At 49.0% G+C, this 25342-nt stretch overlaps 1 protein-coding gene across 1 annotated transcript in view; it reads left to right on the plus strand.

Annotated features, from left to right (window-relative positions):
- The window catches only part of EPHX2 (epoxide hydrolase 2), a 277061-nt gene that overhangs the window by 50188 nt on the left and 201531 nt on the right, over window positions 1–25342 (plus strand). The window contains exon 4 of the mRNA XM_029596221.1: window positions 22528–22718. Coding sequence (XP_029452081.1) covers window positions 22528–22718 — 191 coding nt within the window. The remainder of the gene's footprint in view (window positions 1–22527; window positions 22719–25342) is intronic.

A 25342-nucleotide genomic window follows, 5' to 3' on the forward strand; every position in this document is an offset into this window, starting at 1 on the left:
GGGAAAAGCATAATATTATGTAAGTAGATAAAATATAATGATTGAGCATGCAATAATAGAAAAGCTATTGAATATAACTAAATCTATAAATTAACAAAGAACTACAAACATTTATACTAATATTAGACAATAAACTATAAAAAATAAACCATGCACTCTGAGTTGCACGAAGGGGTGCACAAAGGGGTAAGCCCCTTTGTCGTGTGACGCACGGCGTGCGACGCCTCTGTTTAGAACTTAATTTGAAAGTAAAGAGAGCTGACGTCACCAGGGGGTGTGTCACAAGACGCCAGATAAGATAAAAAAAAAGCAAACAAAAGCAGTTCCCTCTTCTTATCTCAGTTTTCTCCTGTCTCAGTTTGTGCCTGGGTTTTTTTCATAGTAGTAATCAAAATGGCCGTCGACGCCATTTTGATTACTGGCAGCCGACGGCCCTTTGCCCTTACTATGTCACAGGAGCTACCGCCGCCATTGGTCGACCCCAGTGACATAGTGAGGGCAAAGGGCCGTCGGCGCCATTTTGACTACTGGCAGCCGACAGCCCAAGTCCAGGAGATCGCTCCCGGACCGCTCCTGGACCCCCGCTGGACCACCAGGGACTTTTGGCAGGTCTTGGGGGGGGTCAGGAGGGTGGGGGTTGTAGTAAATTAATTTTGGAGGTCTTGGGGGGCGTCAGGAAGGTGGGGGATTTTGTTAGATTTTTACTTTTTTATTAAAGATTTGTCTGCGAGCCAGATGCAGCCATCAAAAGAGCCATAGGTTCCTGACCCCTGTCGTAGAGCTTTTGCTGTGTGGATGTTGCCTTGTGAGCCCTTCAGTCTTTTTTTTTTTGGTCCAAGCATCGTTGCAGACATTTATTTATTTATTTATTTAAGGCTTTTATATACCGGCTTTCTTGATACAAATCAAATCAACTCTGTTTACATTGAACTAAACAGACAATATAATTAACCAATCAACAAGAGAAAAGGAGCATAAAAGTTACATTATAACAAGGATGCCTTAACTTGGAGTAAGAAATAAAGAGGGGGTGAACAAGATAAATAAATAAATACTATATACAAAAGTGGGGGGCAAGGAGCCAACCTCTTTAATAGATACTGTACATGAAAAATATGGAAAACTTTTTATACATAAGTGGGTGATGGAACAATTCTTGATCAGGCAATGGGGTTTGTAGTGGGGAAGGCTTGGCTGAACAGCCATGTCTTTAGTTTCTTTTTAAAAGTTGTTAGACAGGTCTCCAGTCTGAGATCCGGAGGCATGGCGTTCCAAATGGAAGGGCCTGCGGTAGAGAATGCCCAGTCTCTGATATTTGAGTGGTGCACTAGTTTGATTGTAGGAACGTGTAAGGATCCCTTGTAGGCATCCCTTAACGGCCTAGCCATCGAGTGCAGTCTGAGAGGATGAAGCAGATCAAGAGGGGTCTGATGGTGGATATTTTTATGAATGATTGTGAGAGATTTATGAAGGATCCGGAAGTTTACTGGGAGCCAGTGGAGATCTTTTAGAATGGGAGAGATGTGCTCTCTCCGATTGGTATTTGTCAAAATTCTTGCCGCTGCATTTTGTAGCAACTGGAGAAGTTTAATAGTAGAGGCTGGAAGACCATGCAGAATGGAATTGCAATAGTCAATCTTGGGAACAGAATAGCTTGGAGGACGGATCTGAAATCATAATGGATTCCCTGTACGTACCTGGATCAGTCCAGACAGTGGGTTATGTCCCCAATCCAGCAGATGGAGTCAGCACAAGCTTTGAGGGGGCGTATCCATATATACTACTACCCCCTCTGCAGGAGTTCAGTATCTTCTGACTCCAGCAGATGCGAGTAGGGGAATCAGGCTTCCCCTCCTTTTCCTTTTTCTTCACTTTCTTGCTTGATTATGGCTTGTTGTCTTTTTCTGTGGATCAAGTTTGTATCAAGTTTGTATTAAGTTTAAAAAAAAAAAAAAAAAAAAAGGCAGAGTTCTTTCAACTTCTGGGGAGTGGCTTATCTTCCTTGTCTCTTCTCTGCGGCCTTGCTGTTTATTTCTCGTTGCAGCCAGGGGTAAGTTTGTTTTTTTTCCTTTGTAGTTTTTTCCTTCACAGCTCAGCCCGCGAAAGCCGGTGGAGCCGGCCTCTTCGCTCTTTACTCCCTCACCCGCGGCCATTTTACAGCTCCTCATGGGCTGCTGAGCCATTTAGGGAAAGATGTCTGGGGCGGGTCGTGTGGCCGGGAAGGCCCCCCCGCGGCACCCTCCTCTATTTTCGGACAGCGGGCAGTGCGGGCCGACCGGGCCCCCCCGCAGTGGCGCTTTTGTGCGCGTGGCCCCCCCCGTGGCTTTTTCTTTTCTCCTACAGCGATCCCGATGCCGCGGCCGTCCCGCTGTGCGGCCTGCGGAGACCCGGGGTCCTGGATTTCCCGGGAGGGCATCTGTGCACGATGCCTTCCCGGGGGGGAAGGTACCTCACAGTCCCTGACTGATTTCTCTTTTTTGCCCGGGCAGCGCGGGCCGGCCACGCCGCCATTTTTGGCGGGAACGGCGGCCATTTTACATTCTGAGCGCCCTGAGGCGCAGGCCACGAGGGGGAACGGATCCCTGGAGGCCACGAGGGAGAACGGATCCCTGGAGGACTCTACCAGCGGGGGTGTTCCCCCGATTTTGGTGCAGGAACCAAGCACCCAGAGCCAGGGAGCAGGAACCACGCCGCCCCCGAAGCTCACCCGAGCAGGCCGGGATTCTCTCCGGAGTTTATCCTGCTCATGCATACCGCTTATCTGCAGGGGCTGGAAGCACCTGTGGGACCCCTCCCTCCTAAGATCCCTTGGATGTCGCCCTCGACGCCGGCCCCCCCCGACCCTCCGGGAGTGGGGGCCTCCCGCCTTCCTACCCGGGTCCGATCCACGCCCGCGGCAGTGGGGGCGGTGCCAGACCCAGCGGGACATGGACTTGACCTCCCGGACGGGGGACAAGGGGACGGCACGCAGGAGGGGGATGATCCGCGTACCCTACGCCTCTTCCAGAGGGAAGAGCTGGACGACCTCATCCCGCAGATCATCCAAGAATTAGATTTGGACCCGCCACCAGACCCGCCTGCCCCAGTAGCTCCCGCTGTCGTCACTTCTTCAAGGAAGGGGATCCTGTCCTGGCGGCACTCCGGCCGAGGGCTCTGGCTTTTCCCATTCATGACTCGTTTTTACAACTTCTCACCAGGGAATGGGACACCCCGGAGGCCTCCCTGAAGAGCAGCCGGGCTATGGAAAAGCCGTACCCGCTCCCCGAAGATTTTCTGGACCTCATCAAGGTCCCAAAGGTGGACTCCGCAGTGTCGGCGGTCACGAAGAGGACGACTATCCCAGTGACGGGAGGTGCGGCGTTGCGGACACACAGGATCGTAAGTTGGAAGTTTTCCTTAAGCGGGTTTTCGAGGTCTCCGCTCTGGGTATGCGGGCGGTGATGTGCAGTTCGCTTGCCCAGCGGGCTAGTCTCCTTTGGGTGCAACAACTCCTCACGTCTCAGAACCTGCCGTCCGATGAGGCTGCCCAGGCAGATCGGCTGGAGGCCGCAGAGGCGTATGGGGCGGACGCCTCGTACGACCTTTTTCGGGTCCTCGCAAGATCCATGGTTTCGGTAGTGGCAGCACGACGACTACTGTGGCTACGCAATTCGGCGGCTGATACGTCCTCTAAGTTGAGTCTGGGCTCTCTTCCCTTCAGGGGCAAGTTCCTCTTCGGGGAGGATTTGGACCAGATCATCAAGTCCCTGGGGGAGAACGCTGTTCATCGGCTGCCGGAGGATAGGTTTCGACCATCCAGAGCATTTTCTTCTTCTCGGACCAGAGCCAGAGCGCAACGGCGCTACAGGGGATACAGACAGGCGGGCTCCCGGTCATCCGCCCCCAGGTCTCAGCCCTGGTCGCGCTCCTTTCGCGGGCGTCTGCCCGCACGCACTACTCCCGGAACCGGGAACCCCTATACCAAGTCTTCACAATGATGCCAGTCTCGCCCACTCCCCTGTCCCCAAGATTAGGGACAGACTAACGTATTTCTACGCGGAGTGGGCACGGATCACCTCGGACCAGTGGGTCCTGGATACCATAAAACACGGCTACACATTGGAATTTGTCCGCCCCCCGCAGGGAAGGTTCATCTTTTCCCCCTGTGGCTTGGACCTCAAGAGAGGCGCGGTGCAGCTGACTCTGGACAGACTCCGGGAGATAGGCGCTATTGCGCCCGTGCCCTTCGGAGAGGAGGGCTTGGGCCACTATTCCATCTATTTCGTCGTACCAAAGAAGGACGGTTCCTTCCGGCCTATCCTAGACCTCAAGGAAGTCAACAAATCCCTTCGAGTCGTTCGGTTCCGCATGGAAACGCTCCGGTCAGTGATTGCGGTGGTGCATCGGGGGGAGTTCCTCGCCTCCCCGGACTTAACAGAGGCCTACCTGCACAGTCCCATCCGCCCGGACCACCACCGTTTCCTTCGTTTCAAAATTCTGGACCAGCATTTTCAGTTCACGGCTCTCCCGTTTGGATTGGCGACGGCGCCGCGCACCTTCACCAAGATCATGGTAGTCGTGGCGGCAGCTCTCCGGAAGGAGGGCATCCTGGTTCATCCTTATCTGGACGATTGGCTCCTCCGGGCGAAGTCATTCGATCATGGACGCTCAGCGGTGACTCGAGTAGTACGGTTTCTACATTCCCTGGGATGGGTAGTGAACTTCTCCAAGAGCTCCCTCATGCCCTCGCAACGCTTGGGTTTTTTTTGGGGGCGACCTTCGACACCCTACTGGGCAAAGTTTTTCTGCGCCAGAACAAAGCTCAATCCTTGCGGGATCACACACGACGGTTCTCTGCGTTACCAGAGCCCACCTCCTGGGACTACCTGCAACTCCTGGGAGTGATGGGGTCCACCATCGACCTTGTACCTTGGGCTTTCGCACACCTCAGGACCTTACAGTGGGCGCTCCTCTCCCGTTGGAAACCAGTATCGCAGGACTACCAGATGATTCTCCCACTCCCGCAGAATGCCAGGGACAGTCTGGGCTGGTGGTTGGATCCGCCGAACCTGGCCCGTGGCGTGTCCCTCGATCTGCCAAATTGGGTGGTGGTGACCACCGATGCCAGTCTAGCAGGCTGGGGTGCAGTCTGCGATCGAAGCGCCACGCAGGGGACATGGTCCATGGTGGAGGCGAAGTGGTCAATCAACCGTCTGGAAACCAGAGCGGTCCGGCTAGCTCTGCGACATTTCCTCCCGCTTCTTCAGAACCGGGAAGTCAGAATCCTATCGGACAACGCTACCACCGTGGCCTACATCAACCGACAAGGAGGCACACGCAGCCCGCGCTCGAGGCGGCGCTGCTGATGCAATGGGTGGAGCGTCATCTTGTCCGGCTAGCAGCCTCGCACATCGCCGGTGTGGACAACGTCCAGGCGGACTTCCTCAGTCGTCAACTGCTGGACCCCGGAGAGTGGTCTCTCTCCGACAAAGCGATGCAACTTCTCGTCCATCGGTGGGGGGCCCCCCACTTGGATCTGATGGCGTCCGCTCTCAACGCCAAGGCTCCACGCTTCTTCAGTCGCCGGAGAGAGCGCAGCGCGGAGGGAGTGGATGCCCTGGTCCTCCCGTGACCGCCACATCTTCTGCTCTACGCTTTTCCACCATGGCCCCTGGTGGGCAGGATGCTCCGCAGAATAGAAAGCCATCAGGGGACCGTGGTTTTCGTCGCCCCAGAATGGCCCAGGCGACCCTGGTTTGCGGACCTGCTACAGCTGGTTATCGACGGGCCAATCAGGCTGGGGCACCTCCCCCAGCTCCTACATCAGGGCCCGGTATTTTTCGAGCAGGCAGAACTCTTCTGTCTTGCGGCCTGGCTTTTGAGAGGCGCCGCCTCCGGCGTCGGGGCTACCCGGAGGCGGTAGTATCCACGCTATTGCGGGCACGAAAGACATCGACATCGGCGGCCTATGTTCGAGTCTGGAAGGTGATCGAGCTGTGGTGTACCAGCCAGGCCACGAGACCCGCTAAGGCTTCTGTACCTCAGATCCTTCAGTTTCTACAGGCGGGGGTGGAAAAAGAGCTCGCCTATAATTCACTACGGGTTCAGGTGGCCGCCCTTGGTTCGTTGTTGAGCGATGGGGGCTCTCTTCTACAGTGTCCTGACATTGCTCGTTTTCTCAAGGGTGTCAAGCATATGCGACCTCCGTTACGGAACCCTTGTCCCTCCTGGAGTCTTAACCTTGTGCTTCGCTCCCTGTCGGGACCACCATTCGAGCCGCTGCGCAGCGCAACGATAAAGGATCTCACTCTCAAGACTGTATTTCTTGTGGCCATCTGTTCCGCTCGATGCATCTCGGAGCTGCAGGCTCTGTCGTGTAGAGAGCCCTATCTCCGTTTCTCCGACTCTGGAGTTTCGCTTCGCACCGTTCCCTCCTTCCTTCCGAAGGTGGTTTCTGCATTCCATGTGAACCAGACGGTGGAGTTGCCATCCTTCTCTTCCTCAGAGCCGAAGTCTCTCCGTCTCTTGAATGTCAAGCGCACTCTGCGCCTCTATCTGGAGGCTACAAATGAGTTCCGGACCTCTGACCATCTCTTCGTACTCTGAGCCGGTCCTAAGAAGGGGTCTCAGGCCTCGAAGACTACCATTGCCAGATGGCTGAAGGCCGGCATTGCTGCTTCCTACATTGGGGCGGGTCGGACTCCCCCACCCGGAATCGTAGCGCATTCTACACGTTCTCAGGCGGCTTCCTGGGCGGAGTTTCGCTCGGTATCCTCGCAGGAAATTTGTAGGGCAGCCACCTGGAAATCGTTACACACGTTCTCGAGGCACTATCGTCTGCACCTCGCCTCTTCAGTCTCTGGACACTTTGGCGAGCAGGTTCTCCGAGCAGGCCTCGCAGGACCCCACCCGATTTAGGGAAGCTTGGGTACATCCCACTGTCTGGACTGATCCAGGTACGTACAGGGAAAAGAAAATTATTACTTACCTGCTAATTTTCGTTCCTGTAGTACCATGGATCAGTCCAGATGCCCACCGCGTTTGGGTTCTTGATCCTGCTCAGCTCTGCGCTACTTCTTGCTCGCAGTGTTCTGTGTCTTCACAGTCGTTTCTTTTCGCTGTTTTTCACAGCTCCCTACAAGTTGGTAGGATGTTTGCAGTTACTTGTTGCGGTTACAATTGTTTTCATTATCTGTTTCCACAAACTTGATCCTTCGGGGGGTTTCTACTCTGGCTTTGATATACTCGATACTGAACTCCTGCAGAGGGGGTAGTAGTATATATGGATACGCCCCCTCAAAGCTTGTGCTGACTCCATCTGCTGGATTGGGGACATAACCCACTGTCTGGACTGATCCATGGTACTACAGGAACGAAAATTAGCAGGTAAGTAATAATTTTCTTATAGGAGCGGTTTGAGTTTTTTGAGTACTTGTAGCTTGTAGAAGCACTCCTTAGTAGTGTGTTTTATAAAATGCTTTAGGTTCAGGTGACTGTCAATTAAGACTCCAAGATCTCTGGCATGTGATATATGTGGAATAGTTTGTGATTGGTGAAGGATGGGACTGCCTTCTGCAGTAATTAGCAAGAGTTCGGTTTTAGAAGTGTTGAGCACAAGGTTGAGGCTTGATAGGTAATGGTTAATAGTTTGTAGATGAGAGTTCCATAACCTGAGTGTTGAGTCCAGTGAATTGGATATGGGGATCAAAATTTGAACGTCATCTGCATAAATATAGAATTTGAGTTTGAGGTTTGAGAGTAGGTGACAGAGGGGGAGTATGTAAATGTTAAACAGGATGGGTGATAAGGAGGAGCCCTGGGGGACGCCAAAAGGAGCATTGGTATGAGGTGATTCCTTGTTTTTTATTTTTACCTTATATCCTCTATTGCTAAGGAAGGATTCGAACCATCTGAGGGCTGAACCTGTAATTCCTATGTCTGAAAGCCGGTTTAGAAGAATATTGTGATTTACCGTATCAAAAGCCGCAGAGATGTCGAGGAGAGCTAAGAGAAACGACTGTCCTTTGTCAAAGCCAATATATAATTGATCAAGGAGTGAGGTGAGGAGGGTTTCAGTATTATGTTCTTTTCGGAAACCATATTGAGACAGGTGTAGTATATTGTGGTCTTCTAGGTAATTTGACAGTTGCTTATTTACAATTTTCTCCATGATCTTAGCTACAAATGGGAGATTTGATATGGGGCGGTAATTGTTGAGGTCTTCCGGGTCCAGGTTTGATTTTTTGAGTATGGGTTTGAGCGTGGCCAATTTGAGAGCGTCTGGGAATGTTCCTTGTGAGAAGGAACAATTGATGATATCGGCCAGATATTTGGAGATGTATTCTGGTATGAGAATCAGTAACTTGGAAGGTATTTGGTCCAGGGGGTGGGTTGAAGGTTTCATTCTTTTTATCAGGGATTCTACCTCTAAAGTGTGGGTAGGATCAAAGGAGTCCAATCTTATGTCTGTGTTTGGTAGGGGAACTGTGTCCAGAAGAAGAGAATTTGGGCTGGTGGGTAATCTGGCCAGTGTGTTGGAGATTTTGTTCTGAAAGAATAAGGCCAGGTCATTGGCCTTATTCTTTCAGACATGTACCTCCCTCTATTTTTTATATAAAAGTTGGAATCCCAGGGCTTCCTCGCAGCCTTGTTTGACAGGGAGGAGAGAGAGCCAAGTAATGACTGGCTGTGGAGCAATTACATTTTTTTTTTCCTTCAAGACAGACCTTTAGGAGGTGGGGGAGAGGCGCTGGGGCTAGGGAGGTAATTTTTTTTTTTTTTTAATTATTATGAAGAGATGATGGGGGAGAGGCTAGGGCTGGTGAAGGTCACTTTTGTTTTATTGTGTAGCACTTTGGGAGATGGGAAAGAAGGGATGAGGCTAGTGTGCTTTTTTTTTTTTTTTTTTTTTAAAGTATCAGAGTAGGAGGAAGGTGATATGGGACCTGGGCAATTTTTCAAATGTAAAGCATTTCCTGACTTTTTAAAGTGTTTGTTTCCTAGCATGTGGATAGATGGATTCAGGGCCAGTGGGTTATGTACCGCTACCAGCAGATGGAGACTAAGCAAACTGACATCACAGTATATATAGTCCTGTTGTGACAACAGCCTGCCAGTATTCTCAGTCTCCAGTAGATGGTGGACGTGCATCTTCCTACTAGGGATTACTTCATATTTTAGAAAGAATTAAAAAAAAAAAAAGCCCCACTCTACTGAGGTGATAGTAAATGGTCCCTTCCCCAGCTGAGAATTACTGAGGCGATTTACATGATTCCTCAGATGTGTGCCTTGGTCCAGTAGCTGGTTTTTCAGCCGGCATGGACTTAGCTGATTGTAAGCTGTGCAGGAAGCCGAATGCGGCAGTGACGACAGATGCCCTCTCCCTCTGCAGCCGGAGACTGTATCTTAACTCAGCCAGGAAGGTCTGAGCTCAGGAAAGTGGTTTTTTTTTTTTTAAGTTACCTTAGAGACAGTAAGGAAGGATTGTTCAGGGATTCCCCTTCCTTGGTCTCTGAGCTTGGTGCGTCGTTTGTCCCGCCCCAAGGGAGTTTCAGGGATGGGGGGGGCAGCCTGGGGGGTTGAGCAGCCTCTTTTGGCTACGCTCTGCTCTGAGGCTTTTCCATTGTATGCCACGTGGTAGGGCATAACAGTGTGTTTGTGCGCTTTTACCTACGTGTTCGGCTGCCCTCTAGCGAACATCCGTTCAGCTGGTGTGTCCCGGTGTGCATCTAGATTGGATGTCCAGGTTTATTTTTTATTTATGTGTCCAAAATTTAGGCGCCCAAGAGCTAGGTGGTGTCTCAACAAGTGCACACAGTGTACGCCCAGTTGTGTGCACAGGTAAGCGCGCATCCAAACTGGATGCTGCCGAACTTGGACAACCAAAATGACTCTTAACTAAGTGCCTTGCCTTTATGCGCCGCCTGTCATATTTGAGCATCTCAGCCTGGCGTGCCCTCTAATTTTATGCCAGCGCTTTTTAGAGGCTCAGGGAGAACTAACTTCCTCTGATTTTACCAAGCCTTTTTCTTCCCAGCCTGAAGAGATTATGGGTAAAGATATTTCTCACAGGACAAGCAGGATGGTTGTCCTCACAAATGGGTGACATCGAGGATGGAGCCCCAACCACGGAAAACTTCTGTCAAAGTTTCAGGAACTTTGACTGGCCCCTACTGGGCATGCCCAGCACGGCACCAACCCTGCAGCCAGCAGGGGTCTCCCTTCAGTCTTCTTTTTTCCGCGCAGCAGTAGCCACGCGGTACAAGAGCTCTTAATCACGTTCCTGACAGGAATTTCGAATAATTAATTCTGAAGAAAAATTTGCCCCTCAGGGGTCTCCCTTCGACAAATTTTTCGGTCCGCGGAACTTCGGCAAGTTTTGCCGTCGTTTGGTCGACTTCCGTCGAGTTTGGCCCTTGAGGCCCGTTGGCATTCGACAGTCCCGCGGCTAAATTTTTGGCCTTTCGCCATGGCGTCGGGGTTCCGTCGGTGTCCGGACTGTACCCGAACTATGTCAATCACAGACCCTCATGGAGTCTGTGTTTTGTGTTTAGGGAGTGAGCATGATGTTCTGACTTGCACCAAATGTGCCCTAATTGACACCAAAGGGTCGCAAAGCCAGAATGGAGAAGATGGGGCTCCTCTTCCAAGCTCGTACCCCAACGCCATCGATTGCATCGACGTCATCGGAACCGGCACCGTCGAGGTCTCATCATCATCGACAACCCTTCGGTGACCGTCCGCCATCGATGACTTCGCGGCCATCGACTCCCGTTCCTTCCCCTGATGATCGAGGGGATCGGAAAGAAAAACATCGCCATCGACATCATAAGTCTCGGCCTGTCGAGGAATAGACGTCATCGACCTCAGCACCGACCGAGCCACCGCCAAAAAAGTCTCGATCAGAAGTGGCACCGTCGGGGAGCTTACCAGGAGAGACGCTCCGAAAGGAGAAAGAGCAGCCGGGACTGAAAAGATTCGGTGAGCGGAACATCGCCTCCTCCCCCACCCGTGACGTCACCACCTGCGACGCTGAGCTGTGCGGATTTAAGGCGCAGCACTGCGATAGTAGAGTGGGAGCTTACCAGGAGAGACGCTCCGAAAGGAGAAAGGGCAGCCGGGACTGAAAAGATTCGGTGAGTGGAACATCGCCTCCTCCCCCACCCGTGACGTCACCACCTGCGACGCTGAGCTGTGCGGATTTAAGGCGCAGCACTGCGGCGCGCAGCCGAAGCCGCGCGCCAAAGGGGCGCGCCCCTGGGGAAATTTTGCTTTCAGCCCCTTATCTGCTGTTCTTGTAAGATCTTTGCGGATAATTCATGGGTAAGAAGAGGAAGATCAAGGCGATAACATCGACACCATCGGGGAAGGAGATAAAAGGCCCAATGGACACCCATATTATCCGGAATCAGCCTTTCAGAGAAGTTGCTCAAGAAATCTCGTTCTCATCGGGGACATCTGCGAGTCCCGCCCACAACCAGAATTCCAATGGACCTCCAGATCATGAAGGGGTAAGTGTTTTAAATACCCCTGAACTGAGGGAGGGAATAACAATGATAGAAAATGGACAAAAACCCCTAGAACAGGCTGTAGAGGAGATCATGGTGCCTGATAACATCTCACTAGTGGACGTTTGGAAAGCCATCACTAAGGTGGAAAGGACTTTCCCAGTCTATTACTCAATCTACCGTCTTGTCAGCAGAAATTAATGTGAAAATGGAAGATTTTAGCAAAAGAATTGAAAAAGTTGAAGCCTCTAATTTAGCGATGGGCACTCAAATAAAGTCCCTACAGACAACAGGGACTACCTTTATAAAAGATACTGTGATATTATATAAAAATCTAGAGAGCATGGAAAATTCTTTACGCAATAAGAATCTGCGACTTTTAAATTTTCCCTATACGAGATTACTCTCTCCCCAAGAACTTTTTAAAAAATATGTTAAGGAGATACTACATATTTCTAATGATATATTGATATCAAAAATGTACTATTTATCAAATTATAGGAGAGAGGTAATAGAACCAGAAGGAGGAATAGATGTTTTGAGTGAAAAAAGCCCAAATTTAACATCATTCTTAGAGGCATCAATGGATGATATATCCACAAGAGCCACATTAATTGTGGCTTTCTGTCTAGAACAAGATAAAAATCTTGTTCTACAAAAATATTTTCAAAATAAGAAATTTCTTTTTTGTGGTAAATTGATACAAATATTTCCAGATGTATCTAGAAATACTCAAAGTAGAAGGAGACAATTTCTTTTGATGCGACAAAGAGTATTGGCCCTAGGGGCATCATTTTTCCTTAAGTTTCCTTGTAAATGCCTAGTGACATATCAAAAAAACAAGTTTGTTTTTCTTGAACCTTCTAACTTAGAAGTATTCCTATCTGATAAAGGCGGATAGAGATTGAGTATAATTGGAATTGTAAATGGTCTAAAAAAAGTTTATTCTCCTATTATTCCAATAGATATGAATATTTCTGAAATTAGTTTTTCTTTATTAAACTCCCCTATAAAGTGGACTTTTTTGGAATAACAAGAGAAGTGTTTGCTTGTGATATTGATTTCCTTATGAATATTATTTGATTGTTATACATTATGCCTTTCTTTTTCATTGTAAGAAATGTTTGAGAAAATTCAATAAAGTATAAATAAAAAAAAAAAAGAAGTGGCACCGTCCACTACTGTTTCGCAGGCACCGAGGCAACCCTCACCCCTCGGGGTTTGGGAGCCGCAATCCCCACCGGTGACGGTGGTCCCTCCGGCTCAGCCTCAGCCTCCCTCTCCCGTCGAGCCGGGTCTTGTTACCCCTGGTCTCCGGGCAGAACTGGACCGGCTGGTCCAGGAGGCCATCGACAAGGCGATGCTACGGTTCCAGACTCCTCCGGCACCGACTCCGGCACCGAGAGTGGAACCGGTCACCGAGCCGATTGCAGCAGCACTGGCACCGCTGCTACACCGGATGGAGGCGCTCATGACAGCCCTTCCACCGGTGATACCTGAGTCACCGACACCGGTAAGACCGCTGTCACCGACAGGTTTATCATCAGGTGGAGAAACATCATATCGAATTCCCCCTTCGGGAATTGTTCAATCAATGCCAGGTCGTCCCTCGCCACCGATTTCTTCTTCGGGGGGCGATACGCACCTCTGCTCCACCGAGGTTTCCGATGCCGACACCGATTCCATCGAGACCGACACCGGTTCCCTCAATGCCTACACCGGCACCGATACCGGCACCGATTCCATCGAGGATTTTCTCGATGCCCCCGGTGATTCCAACCGATATTTCGGAACCTCAACCTGGGCCTTCAGGTGTTCAGCCCCCTCGAGGTCCTGCAGGTCATCATCCAGATCCCTATGATACTTGGGGTGATGATATCTCTACTGACACCGATGATTTGCCTTCACCGCCCTCTCCTGCGGAGAGTAGAAAGCGTTCTCCCCCTGAGGACCTCTCTTTCATAAATTTTGTGAAGGAAATGTCAGAGTTGGTTCCATTCCAACTTCAATCTGAACAAGATGACAGGCACCAGATGATGGAATTGCTCCAATTTTTGGATGCCCCGAAAGTCATCACTTCTATTCCCATTCATCTGGTTTTTCTAGACCTTCTTAAAAAGAATTGGGAATCTCCTGGATCTGTTTCCCCGGTCAACAAAAAAGCTGACTACATATCTTGTACAGTCAGCACCTGGTTTTCAAAAACCTCAGTTAGACCATCATTCTGTAGTCGTAGAATCAGCTCAAAAGAAAGCTAAGCGACTAAAGCCACACTCTTCCATACCTCCTACTAAGGAAAACAAATTCCTAGATAGTATAGGTAGGAAGGTATATCATGGAGCTATGCTGATTTCCAGAATAGCTTCTTATCAACTTTATATGACTCAATATAATAGGGTCATCCTGAAACAGATGCAGGAATACACTGATGCCTTGCCTGAACAGTTCCAGCCACAGCTTCAATCCCTTCTAAATAAAGGGTTTGAAGCTGGGAAGCATGAAATACGAACAGCCTATGACATCTTTGATGCTTCCACTAGAATTTCTGCCATGGCCATCTCTGCCAGACGTTGGGCTTGGCTTAAATCATCTGACCTTCGTCCAGAAGTTCAGGACAGGCTCTCTGATTTACCCTGCCTAGGGGATAATTTGTTTGGTGAGCAAATTCAACAAATTGTTGCTGAATTGAAGGATCATCATGAGACACTTAAACAGCTCTCATCCATTCCTCCTGACTTGCCTTCTAAACAGCCCTTTAGAAAGGACTCCAAGAAGTCTTTCTTTAGGCCACGAAAGTATTATCCCCCATCAAACAAGCCTAGGCCTGCACGGTCTTACCATAAGACTCAGCCTCGCCAGACTCGTAAACAAAAGCCTGCAGCAGCTCCACAACCGGGCCCTGCGGCGGGTTTTTGACTTTCACTTAGAGAGCAGTTGCCAAACCCCTCTTCCAGCTATACCGGTGGGAGGACAGCTGTGCCACTTCCTAGAAAAGTGGCATCAAATCACCACAGATCAATGAGTGATAGCAATCATTGCACAGGGTTACCACCTCAACTTCCTATCCCTTCCTGCCGACTCCCCACCTTTGCAGGCGTGGAGACTTACCAATCACTCTGTTCTTTTAGAGCAGGAAGTTTCTCTTCTCCTACAGTCAAACGCTATAGAACCCGTTCCTCCCTTACAACAAGGACTCGGGTTCTATTCCAGGTACTTCCTGATACCAAAAAAGTCAGGAGGACTTCGTCCAATCCTAGACCTACGGGCCCTCAACAAGTACCTTTCCAAGGAGAAGTTCAAGATGGTAACCCTGGGCTCGCTGCTCCCTCTACTGCAAAGAGGGGATTGGCTATGCTCTCTAGACCTGAAAGACGCGTATACCCACATTGCGATCACAGAATCTCATCGCAAATACCTGCGTTTTCTAGTAGGCCGAAACCACTACCAATACCGAGTACTACCTTTCGGCCTGGCATCCACACCACGAGTCTTTACCAAATGCCTCGTGGTGGTAGCAGCATTCCTCAGGAAGGAAGGTGTCCATGTCTACCCCTACCTGGACGATTGGTTAATCAGGGCCCCAACCCAGCAAATAGCTCGGTCCTCCCTGACCCTAACAATTCATACTTTGCTCTCTCTAGGATTTCTTGTCAATTACGAGAAATCCTACTTGGTCCCATCTCAGACCTTATCTTTCATTGGGGCAGACTTGGACACCTTACAAACAAAAGCCTTCCTCCCTCATCAACGGGCCAAGACTCTGGTGTCCCTAGCTCGCCAGCTGCGGTCTCAACACACAGCCACGGCTCGCCAATTCCTCATTCTACTAGGACATATGGCCTCCTCAGTTCAAGTAACTCCCATGGCCCGTCTGGCCATGAGAGTCACACAATGGACTCAAGCTCTTCAGCCTCTGTCCTCCATTGTTACAATCACCGACGCACTCCGTCTGTCTCTTGCCTGGTGGACAAATCAATGCAACCTCCTACAGGGCTTGTCCTTTCTTCCACCAGATCCCCAGATAATCCTCTCCACCGACGCTTCCAACATCGGGTGGGGAGCCCATCTACACAATCTGCAAACTCAAGGATACTGGTCACTAGAGGAAGCCAAACACCAGATAAATTTCCTGGAGCTGCGAGCAATCCGCTATGCTCTCAGGACCTTTCAAGATTGCCTATCGAACCACGCAATCTTAATTCAAACAGACAACCAGGTGGCCATGTGGTACATAAACAAGCAGGGAGGCACAGGCTCCTTCCTTCTGTGTCAGGAAGCTGCGCAGATTTGGGCGGAAGCCCTCTCCCGCTCCATGTACCTCAGAGCCACCTACCTTCCGGGAGTGGACAATGTATTGGCAGACCAGCTGAGCCGTGTCTTCCAACCACACGAGTGATCCCTCAATCCCTTGGTAGCGACCTCTCTATTTCACAAGTGGGGTTATCCCCACATAGACCTCTTTGCGTCCCCTCAGAACCACAAAGTGGACAATTTCTGCTCTCTCATTCGGAGCCAGCACTCTCGGCCGAGGGATGCGTTCTCCCTCACGTGGACAACCGGTCTGCTTTATGCATTCCCTCCACTTCCTCTTCTGTCGAAGACTCTCGTGAAGCTGCGTCAGGACAGAGGAACTATGATCCTGATAGCACCGCACTGGCCACGCCAAGTGTGGTTTCCCATACTACAGAATCTCTCCATCCGCAGACACATTCCTCTGGGAACGGACCCGCATCTGCTCACTCAAAACGACGGATGCCTCCTCCATCCCAACCTCCGAGCCTTGTCACTGACGGCATGAATGTTGAAAGGTTAGTCCTTCAGCCATTTAACCTTTCGGATTCAGTTTCTCGTGTCCTGATCGCTTCATGAAAGCCTTCCACAAGAAAATCTTACTCATACAAATGGAAACGGTACACATCATGGTGCACTTCTCAGTCCCTTGATCCCCTTTCCTGTCCAATCTCTAAATTCTTGGACTATTTATGGCATCTATCAGAATCAGGTCTAAAAACCTCTTCCATTAGAATGCATGTTAGTGTGGTAGCCGCCTTCCATAAAGGTATCGGGGGTGTCCCTATCTCAGTACAACCCCTGGTAACCCGTTTTCTTAAAGGCTTGCTCCATTTGAAGCCACCTTTACGCCCTCCGGCCCCATCTTGGGACCTTAATCTGGTTCTTGGTCGCCTTATGAAACCACCTTTCGAACCTCTGCACTCCTGTGACCTAAAATATCTCACATGGAAAGTGTTATTCCTTTTGGCTATCACTTCAGCTCGCAGGGTTAGTGAATTACAGGCCCTAGTTACCTATCCGCCTTACACTAAACTCCTGCAGGACCGGGCGGTACTCCGCACTCACCCTAAATTTTTACCTAAGGTAGTTTCGGAGTTTCATATCAATCAATCCATCATACTACCTATCTTCTTTCCCAGGCCCCACTCCAACTCAGGGGAACAGACTCTGCATACCCTAGACTGTAAACGAGCTCTAGCTTTTTATCTAGACCGTACAGTTTCTCACAGGAAGAGCACTCAATTATTCGTCTCTTTCCATCCTAACAAGTTAGGACAACTTGTGGGTAAGCAGGCTCTTTCCTCCTGGTTGGCGGCTGCATTTCCTTCTGCTATCAGCAAGCTGGCATTCCTTTCCAAGACCGTGTTAAGGCACACTCTGTGAGGGCCATAGCGACTTCAGTAGCACACCTTCAATCGGTGCCGCTTCCTGACATCTGCAAAGCTGCAACCTGGAGTTCCCTCCATACCTTTGCAGCCCACTATTGTTTGGATAAAGCTGGAAGACAAGATTCCATCTTCGGCCAATCTGTCTTGCGTAACCTTTTTCCAACTTGATGTACCAACACCCTTCCACCTCCCGGTAGGGTGCGGATGTCCTTACCAAATTCCTCCCCAGTTGTTGTGCCTGTTGCACGCCGTTGGGTACATTTGGTGCAAGTCAGGACATCCTCAGCTCGGTACTCACCCATTTGTGAGGACAACCATCCTGCTTGTCCTGTGAGAAAGCAAATGTTGCTTACCTGATGTAACAGGTGTTCTCACAGGACAGCAGGATGTTAGTCCTCACGAAACCCGCCCGCCACCCCGCGGTGTTGGGTTCATTTTTATTTTATCTTTTCGGCACTGCCTGTAGCTTTGAAAACAAGACTGAAGGGAGACCCCTGCTGGCTGCAGGGTTGGTGCCGTGCTGGGCATGCCCAGTAGGGGCCAGTCAAAGTTCCTGAAACTTTGACAGAAGTTTTCCGTGGTTGGGGCTCCATCCTTGATGTCACCCATTTGTGAGGACTAACGTCCTGCTGTCCTGTGAGAACACCTGTTACATCAGGTAAGCAACATTTGCTTTTTCAGGAGAAACGCCTGATATTGGAACTCCCTTGACTGGTTTCTTGGCAGAAGACTGCATTGCCAACTGGTTTTGGCATGGATCCTTCTGCATGGGTAGAATTCTTTCAAGGATTTCAATACTTTCTTCAGGCACCGTCCTCAGCCCCATCCAATCCCATCTGGTCAGTTCCTTAAGCGGTGGCCTCTCCCTCTTCTGGAACTATGTTTAAGCGCCAAAGTACTCCTTGAGCTGCAGGTGTTCCTGACAGGAATCTGATGATGAGGCAGATCCTGACTCCCTGGAGGATGGGGAAATTCTTAGAGATTGGAACCCTATAGGACTGTGTTGCGGTTCTTTCATAGAGATGAACTGCTGTTCCTGATTTCCCAGATATTTGAAGATGCTGGGAGTTCCTGGAACAGATTCCATGTCTGAGCCAAAGAAAAATCCCATTTTGGTTTCTTTGCGTAAAGCCTCTTGTTTTTTCCCGGTTATGGAGACTATTAAAGAGTTTATTTATTTATTTTTATTTGGTGCTTTTCTATACCGGCATTCATGATACAATCATATCATGCCGGTTTACATGGAACAGGGGTACAATGAACCTTAAATATTCACATAGCGAAGAGAAGCAGAAGTTACAATAAAACAGGGGTGCTGGAACTGGGGAAGGAAAGACAAAGAATAAGTAACTCAAAGGTAAGTAGAGTAATTATTTACATTGTGTTAAATGTATAGTAATGGTTGCTATGGTGAATCAGTGAGTTTTGGGAAAGGCTTGTTTAAATAACCAAGTCTTAAGCCTTTTTCTAAATGTCAATAGGCAGGGTTCTTGTCTGAGATTGGGGGGAATAGCATTCCATATGGTAGGTCCTGCAGTGGAGAAAGCCCGTTCTCTAGATGTTAGATGGAGTGTGGATTTGGTTGGGGGCGTGTGCAGGGAGCCTCTATAGGCTTCTCTGATAGGTCGAGATGAGGTGTGTAGTTTGAGTGGGAATTGAAGGTTGAGAAGGTTTTGGTTACAGATGGTTTTGTGGATGATGGTGAGGGATTTGTGTAGAATTCTGAAACGTATTGGTAGCCAATGTAGATTTTTTAGAATGGGAGAGATGTGGTCTCTCCTGCCGGAGTTTGTCAGGATTCTGGCTGCTGCATTTTGAAGCATCTGAAGAGGTTTGATTGAAGAGGTGGGGAGACCTAGCAAAATGGAGTTGCGGTAGTCTATCTTGGAGAATATTATGGCTTGGAGAACGGTTCTGAAGTCTTGAAGGTGAAGAAGTGGTTTAATTCTTTTTAGTACCTGCAGTTTATAGAAGCAGTCTTTGGTTGTGTGGTTGATGAATGTTTTTAAATTCAGACGGTTGTAATTAATACTCCCAGGTCTCTTGCTTGGGTGACAAAGATATTGGTGAGTGACTTTTGAGGAGTATTGTTGTCGTCTGGGGAAATGAGGAGTTCAGTCTTAGCTGAATTGAGTATTAGGTTTAGGTTAGAGAGGAGGAGGGTGATCTCTCGGAGGCAAGTTTCCCAGTGCTTGAGTGTTTTTGTAATGGATTCTGTAATGGGGATCAAGATTTGAACGTTGTCGGCGAATAGGAAGTGTTTAAGATTAAGGTTAGTTAGCCGTTGGCACAGGGGAAGGAGGTATATGTTGAAGAGAGTGGGGGACAAGGAGGATCCCTGACTTAGATAATAACCACCGCTATTACTAGCAACGGTAACATGGAATAGACTTAGTTTTTGGGTACTTGCCAGGTTCTTATGGCCTGGATTGGCCACTGTTGGAAACAGGATGCTGGGCTTGATGGACCCTTGGTCTGACCCAGTATGGCATGCTCTTATGTTCTTAACTCCTAGTGGGGAATTGAAGCGGGGGGACTCTTTATTGTTGATTCTGACTTTGTATCTGTTACTGAGGAAAGATTTGAACCATGTAAAGGCAGTTCCTGTTATTCCAATGTCCGATAGCCGGTTGAGGAGGATGGAGTGGTTTACGGTATCGAAAGCCGTCGAGAGGTCAAGGAGAATTAGTAAAAAGGATTGACCTTTGTCCAGACCCATGATGAGGTGATCTGTCAGAGAGATGAGTAGGGTTTCGGTGCTTAGTGCCTTATGGAACTGGGTGAAGTATTTTGTGGTCTTCAAGATAATCTGACAGTTGAGAGTTGACTAGTTTTTCCATTATCTTGGCTACGAAAGGTAGATTGGAAATAGGGCGGAAGTTATTGGGTTCCTTTGGATCCAGGTTTGGTTTTTTTAGAAGAGGTTTAAGCGAGGCGAGTTTTAGGGCGTATGGGAAGATTCCTTGAGATAAAGAGCAGTTTATGACGTCAGCCAGAGGTTTGGAGATGGTGTCAGGTACTAGCAGTAGTAGCTTTTTGAGATTTGGTTGTAGGGATGGGTAGAAGGTTTCATTTTCTTTAATGAAGTTTGAATCTCCAGTGCTGTAGTAGGTTCAAATGATTCAAGAGTGATGCCATTATTTGGTAGATGGTAAGTGCTAGTAGAAGAGGTGGGGGTGGGGGAGGGGGAGGGAGGCAGGAGAGTTAAGAGGTTGGAGATTTTGCTTTGGAAGAAGAGTGCCAGTTCGTCGGCTTTGGATTGTGCTTGGTCATTAGGTATAGATGGTGTGTTAGATTGTGTTAGTTCGGCTATGTAGGAGAATAGTGCTTTAGCATCGAAAACTAAGTCGTGAATCCTTTGAGCCTAGAAGTCCCTTTTTGCGCATGAGGTGGAGTTCCTGTAGAGGTGGAGGGCAGATTTGTAGGCGGATAGTGTGCTAGGGCATGGGGCTTTACACTATTTGGTTTTTTTCTGTCTGAGGCTTTGTTTGAGTTTTCGGAGTTCGTTGTTGAACCAAGGTTGTCTCCTCGCTATTGTACCTTGCCGTTTTGCCCCGCGTTTAACCTGCTAACTTACCGCCTACCCCTACCCCTGTGTTAGAGGCAGGGATAAGGGTAGGCGGCATACTTTCCCCCAGCCCCCGCTCTCCTGCCCTGGCCGCGTCCATGGGTGCCGGTCCCCGGGGCAGCCCCAGTCCTCTCCCCTCCTCCCAAAGCCAAAAAAAAAAACAAACGAAAAAAAAGTTGCAAGAGAGAGAGGGGAGAGGACGGGCAACCCTACCTTCGGGATTGCCAGTCCTCCCTCCCCTCCTCCCGAGGCAGGCGCGAAAAGCAGCCTTGCTCCGGGAGGAGGGGGGAGGGGACTGGCAGTATAAAGCGACTTACTTTTGCAGCCCCCCCATCCGGACATCAGTGAACGTGACCGCGGCTCCCCTCTCCTGCCTCCAGCTGCTCAGGAAGATGGAAGGCACGTCTTGAGCGGCCATCAGCAGAAATGGATCGCAGCTCCCCTCCCCTGCCTCCCGGCAAAGATGGACGCCTGCACGGGGGAAAGCGACCCCTGTGCGTGCAATTGGCCGCTCAAGACGTGACGTCACATGCTGTGACGCCAAACGTCGTGACGTCACGTCTTGAGCGGCCAATTGCAGGCACAGGGGCCGCTTTCCCCCGTGCAGGCGTCCATCTTCGCCGGGAGGCAGGGGAGCCGCGATCTGTTTCTGCTGATGGCAGTCTCCTCCGGAGGGCTGCAAAAAAAAGTAAGTAGCTTGGTCACTTCACACTGCCAATCCTCTCTCCCCTCCTCCCGGAGCAAGGCTGCTTTTCGCGCCTTGCCTCGGGAGGAGGGGAGAGGGACTGGCCATCCCGAGCTTAGGATTGCCTGTCCTCTCTCCCCTCTCTCTCTTGCAACTTTTTTTTTTTTTCGCTTTTTTCGCTTTTGTTGCTTCGGGAGGAGGGGAGAGAGGGCTGACAATCCTGAGCGTCGGAGAACTGTCCACTTCCTGGTACCTGTCATTTGAAATGACATTTGAAATGACAGATACCAGCGCGTCCTTGAAGCGTTAGGCCCGCGCAACCCGTTTTACTGTATAGAGCTTCACGGACACGTCTAAGACGCAGCTTGCATTAGCAAGCTATCTACATACAGGATCGAGCGGTAGGTGAGCTACACTGTGCGTGCGGCAACCGCGGGTGCGCCGGGCACTAACGCAGCTCTTCCTACCGCTCGGTACTGGATTGACCTGTTTGAGATTTAGCCTGTCCGATAGCATTGACAATGTAGCCCTGTGTGGACTGTCAGAATATTACGCTCTCCAAGTGCAATTCCTACTTCTGATCCTAACGCTTTCTTGCGGGGTCTTCAGTAAGCCTCTTCTGGGCCCTGGCCACTACCTGCTGCTTGTTCCTTGCTGTGTGGGATATAGATCCTGCCACATTCAGTAAGAAATGTAGCTCTATATGGAAAGGTTTATATAAGATACATGTGGAAAAATAGATTTGGCAGTCTTGCTCATTCAAATTTGTAATGCTTCTAGACTCTGGGATAGTTTTGACCCTTTCAAATCATGGAATAAGAGGTTTCAAGATTGTTGTAATGACCATTTAAAATTTATCAAATCTATGACTTTCTGAATGGAAAAGTCTAATAATTAGTTGGCTGTTAAAGGAGATGGCACAGAGTTGCCTGTATTCTGAGGATCTTTTCTGGTTCTTGAGTTAAATCTGTGATATTAAAATAAAACATACTTGTGAAATAAATTGCACATTAGTTAATGTCTAGTATGTTCTGTTCTGCCTTAATTTAGGGATTATTGTGTTAAAATCTTTGACAGTATTTCATTTTTCAATCTCTTACAAATTAGGGTTTAAGACTTGTGTTTTAACAAACAACTGGATAGATGACAGCTCTCATAGAGACCTCCCTGCACAATTTCTGTGTTTGATAAGAAAACACTTTGATATGCTTATTGAGTCTTGCCGTATTGGAATGAGGAAACCAGAACCACAAATTTACAAATATGCATTAGAAATGTTGAAGGCTGAACCACAAGAGGTGAGTACATCTTTTTTTTTTTTTTTTTAAACAAAGATAACATCTCAGAGGAACTTGTAGAGAGCATATTTGAAATTATTTTATGTGAATAAAGCAAATGAGACTAAAATGGAAGGAATAATTCTTTCAGAATACTATACACATGTAGCCTCTACTCAGGGTAACTTTCCTTAATTATTTATAGAGTTATTTCAAGCTTGGGTCTGTCACTTGTAGAAGTTGAAATCAGGTGGTGAATCACTGTGAAGCATACTAGCTCTGAGTGCAAAACCTGGCAAACAACTTCAAATAACATTATTATTATTATTAGATTTATATTCTACGTTTCAAGGATTGAACTGCCCAAGCGTTCAAAACTGTTTTTTTTTTCCTTGTCCAGGTTGTTTCTATAGGTGAGGTAAGGTTTCAGGTTCTCGAATTTAGAGGAATTGAGCTGAATTACAAAATTTAATTGGAATTCTGCACTCAGTTGCTTATCGAGGGCCTGTATTTTAAATCTTTATTTATTAATTTTTCATGATACATTATCCAATTAATAACATTGAATATATTAAAGAGAGCAGGTATATGGCATTATAGTTACATAAACCTCTAAGTAAATATATTATAACATATCAATTCCTGCTTTCTAAGTACAAAACAAGAGGGAGCTGATCTAGCAAATTATATATTACATAAATTTTTCTATAAATCGAGGGCCTGTATTTTAAACCTCACCATGCTTTTCTCCAGTGGAAGAGACCCCCATAGTACTCATTTTTGAAGCACTAGTTAGTAGTGTGCCTCCGTGGGAGAGGACACACAGAGCTCTGCTCTGTGTGTCCTCTCCCACGCGGGTCCCAGTTTGCCTCAGTCTTGTTCTTCCGCGTTGCAGGCTGGATGCGGAGCTCCTACACTGTTGCCATTTTTTGGCTACAACTTTGATTACTCTGCTGCAAAACAGCAAAGTGATAATGCCGAGGTCGCCTGGCTTTGTTTTGCCAGTGTGGCAAGGTGATGTCTGTAACAGATGGCCATGTACGCTGTTAAATTTGCCTGGGGCCAGACCATGACCCATCCTAGCGAAGATAGAGAAGCTGAAGGAGGCAGCGTCAGGATCCTACGCTCCAGAGCCATCTCGAGGATCCACTCAGTCCTCTCCGGGGCCCAGCTGGGAAACCCTGAGACTGAGGTAAAAAAAAAAAGGGCCTCCCCAGCAGGCCTCTCAGGTGACCAAGGGCCCTGCAGAACTGCACCCACGCCATCTCGACGCAGGGAGCGCTGGAAGATCTGCAGCTTCCATGACCCAGGCAAGTCTTGGGTGACGCACGATGCTTCGCCAACGCGCATAGGTCGAGGCATAAGAAACACTACGCAGGATCGAGGCACTGGAGAGCATTGGTTGTCGCACCATTATGCATTGGCAAAGAGCACATCGAAGCAAGGGAGACCCACAGACCATCGGGTTCCATGTACCTCTCTAGTAGATAAGGGCTTGTCATTTACAGCCCAGCCGCCAGCCTTGCACAGGGCCCCTGTTCTAGATCTGGAGCTCGTATTCTCAGACTTGGAACCAACATCAGTCCACGGGTCAACGGCGTCTTCCCATTCATCCAGGGTTTTCTCCGACCTGTCTTCAGCATTGAGGCGCAAACGAGAAGGGTCATATCTTCAAGAGCCCTTGGAAAAAAAGGCACAAGTAGGCCCCCATGTAGGACAGGCACCCATTCAACCCAGAGGCCCAGGCTCTGATATTCTATTGGCAGCATTGCCCCCAGAGGGCCTCCCAAGGGAACCCTCCCCTAGACCACAGGAAACTCTGATCTCCCAGGAGATGACACAAATCTTGCAAATACTGACACATTTTCTGTCATTACTGGAACAACATTATAGGCAGGGAGAGCATTCCTCCCGCAGGACTCCACCTCCAAAGAGTGAAGGCTTCGACCGACCGATGCTAAGCCTCCCTCAAGATGCATTGCAGGATGTTTCCATATCTCCTGGTTCGAGGAACATCCTCGAGCTATCTCCCTGCCAGAGGACCTCCCTTATTCCAAGTTTGTGGAGAAGGTGGGGAGTGTCCTCAATATAGAAACCAGGAAGGTGCCGGAACCCTGGGCGGAAGTCCTGGTATACTCAAGGTATTAGAGATACCTGCACAACCAACTGCGTTACCCTCACATGCGGTCCTGGATGAGGTAATGACCAGAATGTGGCACACTCTCTTGTTGGGGCAGCGACATTCCGCAAAACAGACTTGATGTTCCACATGCGCACATCACCCTTTTATACCATGGTCCAGCTTCCCCACGCTTCCATCGTAGTGGAGTCAGCCATGAAGAGAGCGAAGGAGTCTCTGCTGCACTCTGATACCCCTCCAGAGAGCGACAACAGTATTTGGACAGCGTTAGAAGCCATACTTTCCAGGCTTCAATGCTGAATGGCAAGATGCAGCAGCACCAGTCTTATATCACCCAGTACTTGTGCGAATGTCTCTAATCCCTGAAGCCTGTGGTGATGAGTGCTGACCTGGATGGCAACCCACTGGCCCAGCTGCATATGATGAAGGAAGGCCTATGCTACTTGCTCCACACCATTTATGAGGCATTTGATATATCAGCTAGAATCTCAGTGGGGGCTATCGC

The sequence above is a fragment of the Rhinatrema bivittatum genome, chromosome 3, assembly GCF_901001135.1.
Source record: "Rhinatrema bivittatum chromosome 3, aRhiBiv1.1, whole genome shotgun sequence".
Taxonomy (NCBI): Eukaryota; Metazoa; Chordata; class Amphibia; order Gymnophiona; family Rhinatrematidae; genus Rhinatrema; species Rhinatrema bivittatum.